The following is a 14,543-nucleotide window of genomic DNA, read 5'->3' on the forward strand; positions in this document are numbered from 1 at the left end:
TGGGTTTTTTAAAAAAGAGGTGGCTGAGGGAATGGAGCATGGGAAATGAAAAACAGGAGGGAGGTGGACGTGCAGGGGGGCCAGGTGCAAATTCTATCCAAGGCTCTAGTTTCTGCTCCCATCCTTGCTGTTATCTCAGGGTCTGGGTTGTAGTGCAAGTCTGCAGCTTAAGGCTGGCTGGAAAACAACTTTACAGTTATGTAAATAATGCCATCTTGCCCCATAACCAAGGTTCAAAATACCAAATAACCATGGGAAAAGAGGGAACTCATGCATGCCAGGAAAAAAGCTGTGTCCTTTTAAAATCGTTTCAAGCCCGTGAGGTTTTAGGTCCCAATATGGCTTCAGTCCCGCTCACTCCAAAAATAACACCACGGACAAGGGTTCTATTCCTGTACCCGACGTGGGGGGCGGGGGGTCGGGGCGACGGAAATTTGCTCTGTACACCTGCCAAAGTTTAGTTTCCTTTGCATTAGTTGGATACTGTGTTCCCATGTAAGGCTACAATATATTAAATTCAAAACAAGCTGTTAGATTTTCCACCTCTCTCTTTATACTTAAAACACTAAGATCTTGCAACTTGGAGGAACATGTTAGTGTTATGTAATATGTAATACTGTTTGTCAAATAAGATTCCACTAACAATTTGCTATGTCTTTGACTCACAAAATACTTTTAAAACGTCAGGGATACAAGGAGATGGTTCCTTGCCCTCAAAGAGTTTCTGATGTGGTTTCGTGATAAGAAGGTTAAATAACATAAATACTTATTACTCAATAACAGATCAAAGAAAGGAGCGATTTTAGAACTGTAAGGAGATTTCTGCCAAACTTAGAAGCAAAACATAGAAGTGGTAAGTAAATTCTAGTCAGAAGAAATGATGTATGCAGAAACTTAACTATGAAAAAAGGCATATTGAAAATTTTTAAATGCCAGAGTTAATGCAGGCCTCATTGTTTTACAAATAGTCATTTTGAGAGGAGAAATCATTAGTTTAGAAAGTGCCTAGTACAGACTGGAACCAAAGAGATGGAGGGAGTAAAACCAATTAACGATAGTTCTAGCTGAAGGTGGTGGATTAGTGTATCTGAATTATGGTAGAGATGGTGTGTGTGGCATGGAGAAACATTAAAAAGGAATCCTTAGATAATTTATTGAAATTATGAGCACATTTACTGAGTATCTGCTGGTGCTAGCTCATTTGCCCTACCCTGAAGAAACTATAATCCATAGAAAATGGCATTAAACAAGGATGTCTCATCAGATTTGGAAACTGGGAAAATGAGGGATAAACCAAACATTTTATATGCAACTGAGGCAAGCACTATGTCATTCCTTTTAATCTGTTAATATGCCTGACAACCATTTAGAAGTATTATATTGTCACTATGTTTACAGATAGGGTCCAGTGAAGTTAAGTAACTTGCCCCATTTAATACATTTAAGTGGTGGAGTCAGACATTAATCTAAGTCTTTCTGGCTTCAAAGCAAATATGCTTTCGACCACAACATGCTAACATTGGTAGAAATAGTCCAGAGGGAGCTAGTGTATAATTATATTTATGGATGATTACTGTATAGCTTTTAGCTTTTTTTTTTTTTTAATACTATATTATTCAAACCATATGGGCGTTTTGGCTAGGAGAAGCATACAAATTATTGGGCCAGAATCAACAGTTGTTACTAGTTTTATAGATCTAATCCAATCCTAGTAAAGTTTTGTAGGAAAAAAAAAAAATCTCAAAATATTTTAACTGTAACTTTGTTCGTACCCCCTTGTAGGTATAAAATGCAGTCTGAATTTTATGATAATACATACAGATTTTCTTTTCCAGCCATTCATAAAGTTCTACTATAAACAATGAAATGGGAAAATTCAAAATTTTTGTTTTACAAAACAGAGTTGTCATTCCTTTTGGGGCATATTCATAGCAGTCAGTGTAATCAGCACACAACACATATTGGAGCCTCCATTAAGTGTTTTCCTTGTTGAATGAATGTGACTGGTATTCTTCCTTCCTCTCAACCCTCCTTCCATACTTTGCAGAGACACCATAATGATCTTTTGAAAACACAAATCTGGTTAAGTTACTCCCGCTTAAAATCCTTCAGTGATTTTAAGTGTTTAGATAAAGACCATATTCCATTCATTTGTATGGCATCCACACCCCATCCTAAATTGGTTCTCCCTATATGCATCTTCCACCTTCATCACTGCTCCCCACATCTACCTTCTATTCGTGCCAGAAATGCACCACTAGTTATATGAGGGTACTTCAAAAAGCTGAAAAACATGGTAAGTTCCAATCCAGGCTAGTACAAACCCCTGGAGGGTGCCTTTATATGCTCAACAGATTCAAGAGAATATAAAAGAAACAGCATACAACTTCAGACTTTAGTGACTCATGTGATAATTAGAATTGAGTATTCCAACTATTAGCTCTATACTGAAGGGGTCCAGAATACACCTCTAAGGCATAAAAATTAATTTGAGCAAAAGGCATTTGGTTCTTGAAATCCCTATCTGCCTAAAAGCCCAGGCTTTCAAAAGAACTCAATTGTCATATTACCCCTAGAGGAGAGCAAGCAGAGAATGACTTTTATCACCCAAGACAGTTAAGTGGGCACCACACCTAAACTGACATTGTCACAAAATTGTATCTCCCATCTATTCTAAGGGCCCATTTATCTTTCCTAAAAATCACTTGTATTCCCATAAATACCCTTCCCCCTGCCCGACCCCACATGTCTCATATTAAGGTGGTGTATAATCACCAAATTATTCTATCCACCTTTTTTTTTTTTTTTGCAAGTTAGCAATTTTTCTCATTTATTTTTTATTGAAATGTAATTGATTATATATATTTGCAGGGTACAGATTTGAATATCAGTACATGTGTACAAAATGTAGTGATCAAGATAACTAGTATACTCATGTTTACAAAATGTAATCAATCTTTGTGACCCTTAACTAATTTCTCACTAACCTCCTCCCCCTCCCCAACCTCTAATAACCAAGTTTTTTTTTTTTTTTTGAAAGTTCAGTGTATTATTGTGGTTTCTTTCTTCTCTTTCTTTTCTGAGTCATATTTTCATGAACTCTCATATGTATGTGATTAAATCAGTCTTTTCTCTTGCATGTCTCTTAGTGTAATTCACAGGCACCCAAGCATTAACCTAAGGAAAGGAAAAGTTTTTCTTCTCCAACAAAACGATAAATTCTTTACCAGTGAGAGAAATAGCCACTTAAGTTTAGACCAGTGGATCTCAACCACTGGTTTTTTCTTTTTTTAAAAAAGATGACCGGTAAGGGGATCTTAACCCTTGGCTTGGTGTTGTCAGCACCACGCTCTCCCAAGTGTGCTAACCTCCCAAGTGAGCTAACCGGCCATCCCTATATAGGGATCCAAACCTGTGGCCTTGGTGTTATCAGCACCACACTCTCCCAAGTGAGCCACAGGCCGGCCCTTGTTTTTTAATTTTTAAAATCTCCTAAGGTGATTCTAACATGCAGCCAGGGTTGAGAACCAATGATTAAACATTGTACTCTGTAATAAAGACATGAATTTCTTTTTCAGTTTATTATATATTACTTAACTGGTTGACTGTGGACTCAAATCCAAATATTAAATTCAAGTTTTTATTTTTCTTTCTTTTTTTTTTTTTTTTTTGTCGTTTTTTCGTGACCGGCACTCAGCCAGTGAGTGCACCGGTCAGTCCTATATAGGATCCGAACCCGCGGCGGGAGCGTCGCCGCGCTGCCAGTGCAGCACTCTACCAAGTGCGCCACGGGCTCGGCCCAAATTTTTATTTTTCAAGTTGGCAACAAAGTCTTGAGCAAAGTGAATAAGCATCTTGTATATGACAGTATTTTAAGCCAGCTAATTAAAAGCATTATATAGCCACTTAAAATTGAAATAAGCTGGCCAATTAGATCATTCAGTAGAGCATGGCTCTGATAACACCAAGGTCAAGGGTCTGGATCCCCTTACCGGCCAGCTGCCAAAAACAAATTTTAAAAAAAAAAGAACTGGCAATATTTATAAAAACTCATTACCACAATTAGAGCTTCCTGAACTACTGATCAATACTATCCTCAACAATAACTCTAACAATGAGAACAGATTTGAGAATAGAGCTATTTTAATCATTCAAAGAGCAAGCTCAGTTTCTGTTTCAAATTCTTTATTATACATCATGGTTGCACAATCTGAGGCTGCCTAAATACAACTGGTTTTTAAAATCTCTGAGTATTTTCTAGATTAATACATGCAAGTGACCATGAAAATATTTGGCATTTTTAAGTTCTGAAACTCTGAATAGGCACTTACATGAAGGAAAACATTACTATTTATAGATATCCACGTTTAAACTAGATGCTCCAGCACATGGTACATGGAACCTTTTGCCAGTAAAGAAGTTGGTTACTGACCATTTTATCCAAGTGCCATAGTAGCAAAATAGGTTTAAAGAAATGTAATTTGGGTTATTTAGCTTACTCATAAAGTAAGGTTAACTGACAAGACTTGCACTGAAGTGTATAAAAAAATATTGGTATAAAAACCAAGAGCCATAAGTAAAAGTAGTTTCTGTACAGCAGGCTTCATTTTAGTTCCTACACTCCACATTTAGTGTATCTGAGACCTGACCCCATGAATATGAACAGATGACTGCAACCTTCTTTTTTTAGAGAATCTGAACAAATGAATTTAGTGTTAAAAAAATTTTAAGACTGGGTGAAGTTTAAATGAGTTTGAACTAGCCCAAGTCCCAGTTTAATAAACATGAAATTGTCCAGATCTAGATAACTACATGCTTTATAGGTCCTCCTGAGGCTCCCACCCCAAAATTTCTCCCCGAAAAGTAAAGAGAATAAATCTGTGAAGTCAGCGCTGGCTGGTTAGCTCAGTTGATTAGAGCACAGTGTTGATAACACCAAAGTCAAGGGTTCACATCCCTGTCCAGCCAGCCGCAAAAAAAACAAAAAAAAAGGGGGGGGGGAACAACCTTGTGAAGTCAAGAAAATATGTGCATACACATGGCAAAAAGATTCCTTAAATTTAAATATACGAGGGTACTTCCAAAAGTTCATGGAAAAATAGAATTGAAAGATAATACAAATATTTCCATGAACTTTTATTTTGAAGTACCCGTGTGTGTGTGTGCATGCATGTGTATGTGTTTCAAAGTACTTATGAAAAGATGATATAGTTTCAACAAACTCTAAAATGCCAACAAAAGTCAACTCCACATTGCAGAAAACATACAATGGCACAACTAATAGTAGCAGCAAAATGGTTACTTGATGTGGGGGGAGAATAAAGGGAAGGCAACAATAACATGGCATGTATCTCTTGGGGAAAAAAATTTAAATATTCATACCAGAGAAGACTCCAAAGATGAAATAATTCAGGAAGCCATGGAATAATAGACTCAGAATCACATATAGTAAAACACTCCATATGCATTTCTCAAACACATATGTAAAAACAAATGTAGCTGTGAAAAATATTGAGATGCTATGTTTTAAATCTTTGCAAGATGTAAGGGCTACCCAGGTTTTCTAATTTTATTTAAACACAATATTTAATTTTTTGCATGTAGAGAATAAGAAGTAATCATTAGCATGAAAAGGGAGAAGAAAATCAACATGCAGAAGGAAAGCAAAATTACAAATACCAGCCTATGCACATGAAAATCTTTAATGTTTATGCTGATGCATATCTGAATGCTTATCATCAAAGTGTGCAGTAAAAAAAGGAAAAAAGTGGCAGTTTAAGAAAATTCCAGTGTTTCAAAGAAAGTACTTTTTTAAATGTATATATATATATATATATATATATATATATATATATGAAGAACATTTAGTTACATCATAAAATAAACTCAGCGCTGTAAGATAAAGGAAGACTATTATATATGGAGTTTTGGCCTTCCCTACCCCCACCCCCACACATGTTGCAACCATCTTTAACCTGCTGAACTTATTCTCAACCGTTACAGGAGTTTTTGCTTTTCTTTCTTTCTCCTACTCAGTTCACATTTCAGGCTGTTCAGCAGATGCCTGTGATTCTGGAGATTCAAAACGCTGGTGAAAGTTTGTTCTCTGTTTCCTCAGTTTTTCAGGAGCTTTTCTCCATAAAATGATCTCCTGGTAAAACAAACCGCAGATATCAACAAATTAAGTGTTCTCTATTATGCCTTAAATTTTCACCATGGAAATACTGCTACTTCAATTTAACCATAATGAAATTAAACTCTTCCCTACAGAAGCCATCACCTTTTCTGACTGACCTACTTCCTTCCAGTTCTAGTCTTGGACAGCCCCTTCTGCCTTCTCTCCTCCCCCAACCAGCACCTATGCACACCACCACACCTATCCAATCTGGCACAAAGCTTTAGCTATTACTGCTTTAAAGAATTCCTAAAACCTGTCCTTTGGTTTCTCTTCCATTGCCCTCATCCAAGTTCAAGACCTTGTCACTTCAACCTCAGATACTAAAATAGCTTGCTGGGAGATGGCTCTGCCTCACTTGCCCAAGGCCCCTTTCTAATTCATCTTTCGTATCAGTACCAGATTTATCTTCTAAAACATTGCTCTTCAATACGTCTCAGTGCCTCCAGAATAAATCTCCAAACAGGTATTCATGGCCCTCCATAACCTTTATCCAACTTGTACCCTCCCTAGGCCCCTCTCCCTCACCAACCAAACTGAGTTACTCTCTCTCTATCTACCTCCACATAAGTCTTCAAATCCCTATTCTTCTGCCTATCTAAATCTTACCTAACCAATCCATCCTGAGATATTCCCTCTTCTAAATTCCTAAAATTATTTGCTTCATAAAGTCATGACTGGATGGTTTTTTGTTTGTTTTTTAAATAAATCGGAACTTAAACATCCAAATGAGTGCCCATGGGAAACAATACACTTACTCCAATAGTAATAACCTGATATGCAATTGATTTTGACATTGTAAATATGTAATTTATTTTGAAGTTATAAATTACTTATGTTTAACTATACAGCATTATGGCAACATTACTGGAATAAATTTTCTCTCTTCTAAATTACTGTTAAAGTATTATTTAGGTTTTCTGTTAATTATGTAATTTTTCTTTTTTCCAAATATCTGCAATGTGAGGACCTGGAGGACATACCATATTTATAAAAGGTAGTTTTTGTATTCTTCACAGTACTTAGCACTGAATAATTACTAATTTAGTTTTGTACACTCAACTGACATTCAAATATTAATCTGACCCAGAATTTAAAATATTAATCTAATTCTAATCAAAATCTTCATTCAAAATTCACCAAAGGTTTTTAATTGATTTTCAAATGAGAAAAAGTTTTATGATAAACACTTATATAAAAATATTAGAACTGGGTTATCTCATGGACATTTATAACAGAATTGTTTAATAAGGGAAAAAATGAAAACCCAAAAATCTATCAAGTAAATGCAGCCATTAAAAGTGATAATGGAGATCTGTATTTGTTGATAAGAGAAATATTCAGAACACTATTGAGTAAAAAAGAAATTAAAGAACAACATGCATAATATGATTTAAACACACATATACAAATTTGTCTGGAAAACTAATCACTATGTTAGATATTAAAACAGCTTCCTGTTTGATTACTCTGCCTGTTATTTTAGTATCTATTTGTTATTCTCTGGTAGAATTTCTGTTAACTTTCACTTCATTCTCTGTTCTTTAATGCCTGAATTTTCTTTAAACAAACAGCAGGTATTGTTTTTATTAAAAAACAAAAAACAGGGGCTGGCCCGTGGCTCACTCAGGAGAGTGTGGTGCTGATAACACTAAGGCCACGGGTCCAGATCCCATATAGGGATGGCCGGTTCGATCACTGGCTGAGCGTGGTGCTGACAACACCAAGCCAAGGGTTAAGATCCCCTTACCGGTCATCTTTAAAAAAAAATAATAATAAAAAACAAAAAACAAAAAAAACCTCAAAAACCTTTTAAGAGAAAAATAAAAGCCTGACAAATTATAGCTCATTCTGGAGTCCTGCAGAATGATCGGGGAGGAATCTATCACAACACTATTTCATTCTCACCTACTTCTTTATCAGACCCTCACTGTTTTCCCTTAGAAATTCCCACATGTTCAGTATGATAAAGCTGAGGAAAGTGACTGCTTTCTAGGTGTTTTTAGATTTGACACAGAATAAAACACCAAACTGGGTGATACCATACCTGCTGCTTGAAGTACCTTCTGTCTTCCTCATCAACAAGCACTAGATTCAAAAAGTACCTTACTGAAAATTTTTTGTTCACATCTCTCATTGTTGGAGTTGGATCATATCCTGCTAAAAATAGTCTTATTGGAATTGATTCACCTGAAAGAAAAATAATTTAATCACATAACACCTAGAACTAAGCATTATAGAGTAGACCCTAACGCTTCAGTTCCTCATGAGACGCAGGATAACAAAGACCAGGGTTCCTTAACCTTGGCACTACTAACATTTCGGACCTGATAATTCTTTTTTGTGGGGAAGGTCTTGTGCACCATAGGATGGTTAGCAGCATGGCCTTTACCCATCAGATGCTAGTGGCACTCCCCAAGTGTGACATCCAAAAATGTCTCCAGATAATGCCAAGTGTCCCTTGACATGGAAAGTTGCCTCTAGATGAGAACCACTACTTAGAGCCAGAATGCCTGGATTCAAATTTCAACACCATTTACTTGCTATATAACCTGGCCAAGTTACTTAATCAATCTGTTTCATGTTACTCATGTATGAAATGGGGAATAACAATAATACTCGTCTTCCAGGGAATTTGCAAGGATTATATGGGTTAATACATGTAAAGAGCCGAGAACAGTGCCAGCAGTTAAGTGCTACACAGCAGTTTTATTTTCTGCTTTCATGAAGTTTACCATAATTTCTAATCATGTGTATAAATTCTTGAATACTTATTACTAATTCATCCAAAGGAACAAACATATAGAGAATGATGACATTCCTTCATTACCAAAAAGACTGCTATTCAGATTCTTATGGCTTCTATCTTCCTAAGAAGGGTAATTATTTGCATATTTTCTTTTGAATATTTTTATGTAATACTTTACTCATGTACATCTATTTGCTGGAAAATATAAAACCTATCACTTTACATAAAAATGTGTAGCTGCTGGAATTTTACAAATTAATGCATAACACAAGAATCCACATACATGGGTCTTGGAGTCAGCAAGGCCTGGCTCAAACTTCAATTCTGCAATGATTAGCTATATCACCTATAGCAAGTTTTTTTAATCTCTCTGCATCTCAGTTTCATCTGTAACATAAGGGAAACAACCATCTAACTCAAAGAGTCTTAGAGCACCTGAGAATACAATGCCTCATCTATAGTTGGCACTCAATAAAGGGTAGCTAAGTTTTTAAGTAATTTCTATCCAAAGACATAAACTTAACATGACAAATACTGGCTTCATTGTCTCAGACAGTGAAAATTATCTAGTTAACAAAACTGCTTATTTTCTTGGAGGCTATAAACATTCCAAACTCCCACAGGAATTAATGATCAGCCATACTGCATCTTATGGAGAGCATGAAAAAAAAGATCTACAGAGATGAACTATTATAATAGAAGGCAATCAAAATACGACAAATTCATAACTATAGACAAGATATACATAATTATCTCTTCTGAATTCTAAATTTAAACTAAGTGAAAAATTAAACCTTATTCAGACTAGAAACTAGTATTATAGTCTTCTTAGCAGATATATAAAGACCTTAAAAACCGTCATTATAAGAATGGTTTTAAGAATTCACAAATACTTTCACATTGAATAAATACAAACTAAACTGCCACAAACACTACTATTTGCACTACACAAAAGTAACTGAAAAGTGGTACCTTTTACTGGTGCACCATCCATTATTTCATATTTGGCGATTGTTTCTGTTTCTGTTGTGGTACTGGGTCCTAGTACAGTAATGTAAATGATATTAATTTAAATATTTCCAGAATATCATTTCCAGCCTTAGTCCTTCCTACTTTCCAACTACATTATTTTAGTACTAATTTATCTACACATTTTGTGAAAATGTTTATCATTCTTTCCTATTTCTTGATCTACACTTAATATACTCATCACTCAACTGCATGTTTTGTTCCCTTCTTCCCAAAGGTAATAGTTCAGAAAGAATCTTCTTCACAAAGTTCCTTCCATCATTTCTAATATCTGCTAAAATAGAAACTAGCAATACACATCACAATAAATTAAATGCTAGTTTTCTCTTCAGCAGTGAAACTGTCTTCTATCATCAGAGTTAGTTAATTTAAACATAGACAAAACATCAAAGAATACTTGACTGATACATAAATTTGGAGATTTGCCTTCTAAGAAATTATTCAAACCCAGACATTTTAAAAAGTCAATGATATGTTAAGTGAAAACTGTATACAAAACATACAGTAATGATCCCAATGTTGCAAAATATATAATTTGCCAAGAGTAGAATCTGTTCTAGATGATGAATATAGATTAATTTTCTTTTATTTTTATTTATTTTTTTGTGTAGCTGGCTGGTGTAGGGATCCGAACCCATGATCTTGGTGTTACAAGGTAGTGGTGTTCTTACCAACTGAGCCAGTATTTTTCTTTTATCTAAAGTCTTCTATAATAGAATATAATTTTTACAGTCAGAAAAAAAAAAAGTTTAAATAAATAAATTCTTTTTAAACAACAAATAAGAACCTGAAGTTTGGTTTCAAAATCTTAAAGTAACTTAAACTTTTATTACAGGTGAAAACATGAAGATTAAACAAAATCACAGATGTTTATCATTATGACTATTGATTACAAATTCTTAAAAAGTTCCTAATAATCTCAAAAATTATTTTCAGCAAAAAAAATCAGCAAAGTTAAAGGGGACAAGGTAAATCTATACAGTAACAAATTGAAAAGCAGCAATGAACCAATAAATGATAATGAGGCAACTGATCAGCCATCTAGGAAAAAGTTATGTTGGATCCATACCTCATATCCCTTACATTGGAACAAATTCCAATTAAAAATTTAAACAAAATCTCCAAACTACAATTTATTATTTTAGTAGAATCAAGCACAGAAAATTATTTTTAGAATTTCAGTGTGAAAAAGACCTTTCTAACCATGGCACAAAGCCCAGAGGCCATAAAAGCAAAAACTATAAATTTGACTAATTAAACATCAAGTATTTCTAACTTGGCATAAACCACCACAAGCAAGACAAACTCTAGAGAAATTTTTGCTGCTCTTAATACAGAAAAAGGGATTGATTTCTCTAATACACAGTTCCTACAAATCAATAAGAAAAAGACTAATAGTCCAATAGAGAATTGGGTAAAGGATGTGGATAAACAGTTTACAGAAAAGAAATACATATAGTTTTTACACACATGAAATGATGATCACCCTTAATCGGAATGAGAAAACCGTAAATTAATACTACTATGGGGGGATATGTTAATTAGCTTGATTGTGGTAATCAATTCACAATGTATATCAAAACAACCCATTGTATACCTTGAATATATTCAATTTTTATTTGCTAATTATATCTCAATAAAGCAGGGGAGATGGGGAAGAGTCCATTAATAAAAAAAAAAAAAAAACTACAGTGGGGTAGTTTTTCCCCCGTATCCATCAGTTCAGCTAAAAAGTTTTATTTTTTTTTAAGCTATAGAGACAATATTTATTTATTTCTTTGTTTGTTTATTTTAAATTTTATTTTGTCGATATACAATGTGGTTGATTATTGTGGCCCATTACTGAAACCTCCCTCCCTCCTCCCTCTCTCCCCTCCCACCCATCAATGTCCTTTCTGTTTGCTTGTCATATCAACTTCAAGGAATTGTAGTTGTTATGTCTTCTTCCCCCCGCCCCCAGTTGTTTTTTGTGTGTGTGTGAATTTATTTATTTTTAGCTCCCACCAATAAGTCAGAACATGTGGTATTTCTCTTTCTGTGCCTGACTTGTTTCACTTAATATAATTCTCTCAAGGTCCATCCATGTTGTTGCAAATGGCAGTATTTCATTCGTTTTTATAGCTGAGTAGTATTCCATTGTGTAGACATACCACATTTTCCGTATCCACTCATCCAATGATGGACATTTGGGCTGGGTCCAACTCCTGGCTATTGTAAAGAGTGCTGCGATGGACACTGGGGAACAGGTATACCTTCGACTTGATGATTTCCATTCCTCTGGGTATATTCCCAGCAGGGGGATAGCTGGGTCATATGGTAGATCTATCTGCAATTGTTTGAGGAACCTCCATACCATTTTCCATAGAGGCTGCACCATTTTGCAGTCCCACCATGTATGAGAGTTCCTTTTTCTCCGCAACCTCACGAGCATTTATCGTTCAGAGTCTTTTGGATTCCAGCCATCCTAACTGGGGTTAGATGGTATCTCAGTGTGGTTTTGATTTGCATTTCCCGAAGGCTGAGTGATGTTGAGCATTTTTCATATGTCTGTTGGCCATTTGTATATCTTCCTTAGAGAAATGCCTACTTAGCTCTTTTGCCCATTTTTTAATTGGGTTGCTTGTTTTCTTCTTGTAAAGTTGTTTGAGTTCTTTGTATATTCTGGATATTAATCCTTTGTCAGATGTATATTTTGCAAATATTTTCTCCCACCATGTTGGTTGTCTTTTAACTCTGTTAATTGTTTCTTTTGCTGTGCAGAAGCTCTTTACTTTGATATAATCCCATTTGTTTATTTTTCCTTTGGTTGCCCGTGCTTTTGGGGTTGTATTCATGAAGTCTGTGTCCAGTCCTATTTCCCGAAGTGTTTCTCCTATGTTTTCTTTAAGAAGTTTTACTGTTTCAGGGAATATATTTAATTATTTAATCCATTTTGAGTTGACTTTAGTGTATGGTGAAAGTTATGGGTCTAGTTCATTCTCCTGCATATTGATATACAGTTCTCCCAGCACCATTTGCTAAAGAGGCAGTCTCTTCCCCAGTGAATAGGCTTGGTGCCTTTGTCAAAGATCAGATGGCTGTAGGTGTGTGGGTTGATTTCTGGATTCTCTATTCTATTCCATTGATCAGTGTGTCTGTTTTTATGCCAGGACCATACTGTTTTGGTTATTATAGCTTTATAGTATAGTTTAAAGTCAGGTAGTGTTATGCCTCCAGCTTAATTTTTTTTGCTCAGCATTGCTTTGGCTATGCGTGGTCTTTGGTTATTCCATGTAAATGTCTGGATAGTTCTTCCCATTTCTGAGAAAAATGTCATTGGAATTTTGATGGGGAGTGCATTGAATTTGTATATCACTTTGGGTAGTATGGACATTTTCACTGTTGATTCTTCCAATCCAAGAGCATGGGATATCTTTCCATATTCTTGTATCCTCTCTAATTTCTCTCAGCAGTGGTTTGTAGTTCTCATTATAGAGATTTTTCACATCCTTGGTTAACTCAATTCCTAAGTATTTTATTTTTTTGGTGGCTATTGTAAATGGGCAGGCTTTCTTGATTTCTCATTCTGCATGTTCACTATTGGAGAAAAGAAATGCTACTGATTTTTGTGTGTTGATTTTGTATCCTGCTACTGTGCTGAAATCATTTATCAACTCCAAGAGTTTTTTTTGTAGAGGCTTTAGGCTGTTCGATATATAGGATCATGTCATCGGTAAACAGGGACAGTTTGACTTCATCTTTTCCAATCTGGATGCCCTTTATTTCCTTCTCTTCTCTGATTGCTCTGGCTAGTACTTCCAACACTATGTTGAACAGGAGTGGTGAGAGTGGGCATCCTTGTCTAGTTCCTGTTCTTAAAGGAAAAGCTTTCAGCTTTTCCCCATTCAGGATGATACTGGCAGTGGGTTTATCATATATGGCTTTAATTATGTTGAGATACTTTCCATCTATACCTAACTTATAGAGGGTCTTTCTCATGAATGAGTGTTGAATTTTATCAAATGCTTTTTCAGCATCTATAGAGATGATCATATGGTCCTTGTGTTTGATTTTATTAACATGGTGTATCACATTTATTGATTTGCGTATGTTGAACCAACCTTGCATCCCTGGGATGAATCCCACTTGATCGTGATGAATAATTTTACGTATGTGTTGCTGTATTCTGTTTGCTAGTATTTTAGTGAGGATTTTTGCATCTATATTCATCAAGGATATCGGCCTGTAGTTTTCTTTTTTGCTTATATCTTTACCTGGTTTTGGTATTGGGATGATCTTTGCTTCATAGAATGAGTTTGGGAGATTTGCGTCTGTTTCAATCTTTTGGAATAGTTTGTAAAGAATCGGTGTCAATTCCTCTGAATGTTTGGTAAAATTCTGCTGTGAATCCATCTGGTCCTGGGCTTTTCTTTGTTGGGAGCCTTCTGATAACAGCTTCAATCTCCTTTATTGTTATTGGTCTGTTCAGATTTTCTACATCTTCATGGCTCAGTTTTGGGAGCTTGTGTCTGTCCAGAAATTTGTCCATTTCCTCCAGATTTTCAAATTTGTTGGCGTATAGTTGTTTATAGTAGTCTTGAAAGATTCCTT

General features: G+C 35.3%; 1 protein-coding gene across 1 annotated transcript in view; it reads right to left on the reverse strand.

Annotated features, from left to right (window-relative positions):
- Window positions 1-4,168: 4,168 nt before the first annotated feature.
- VPS26A (VPS26 retromer complex component A) overlaps window positions 4,169-14,543 on the reverse strand; it is a 44,181-nt gene continuing 33,806 nt past the window's right edge. The window contains exons 7-9 of the mRNA XM_063102250.1: window positions 9,897-9,965; window positions 8,223-8,365; window positions 4,169-6,151 (exon numbers count right to left, since the gene is read on the reverse strand). Of these exons, the coding sequence (XP_062958320.1) occupies window positions 6,038-6,151; window positions 8,223-8,365; window positions 9,897-9,965 (326 nt within the window). The 3' untranslated portion in view covers window positions 4,169-6,037. The remainder of the gene's footprint in view (window positions 6,152-8,222; window positions 8,366-9,896; window positions 9,966-14,543) is intronic.

The sequence above is a fragment of the Cynocephalus volans genome, chromosome 7, assembly GCF_027409185.1.
Source record: "Cynocephalus volans isolate mCynVol1 chromosome 7, mCynVol1.pri, whole genome shotgun sequence".
Classification (NCBI taxonomy): Eukaryota; Metazoa; Chordata; class Mammalia; order Dermoptera; family Cynocephalidae; genus Cynocephalus; species Cynocephalus volans.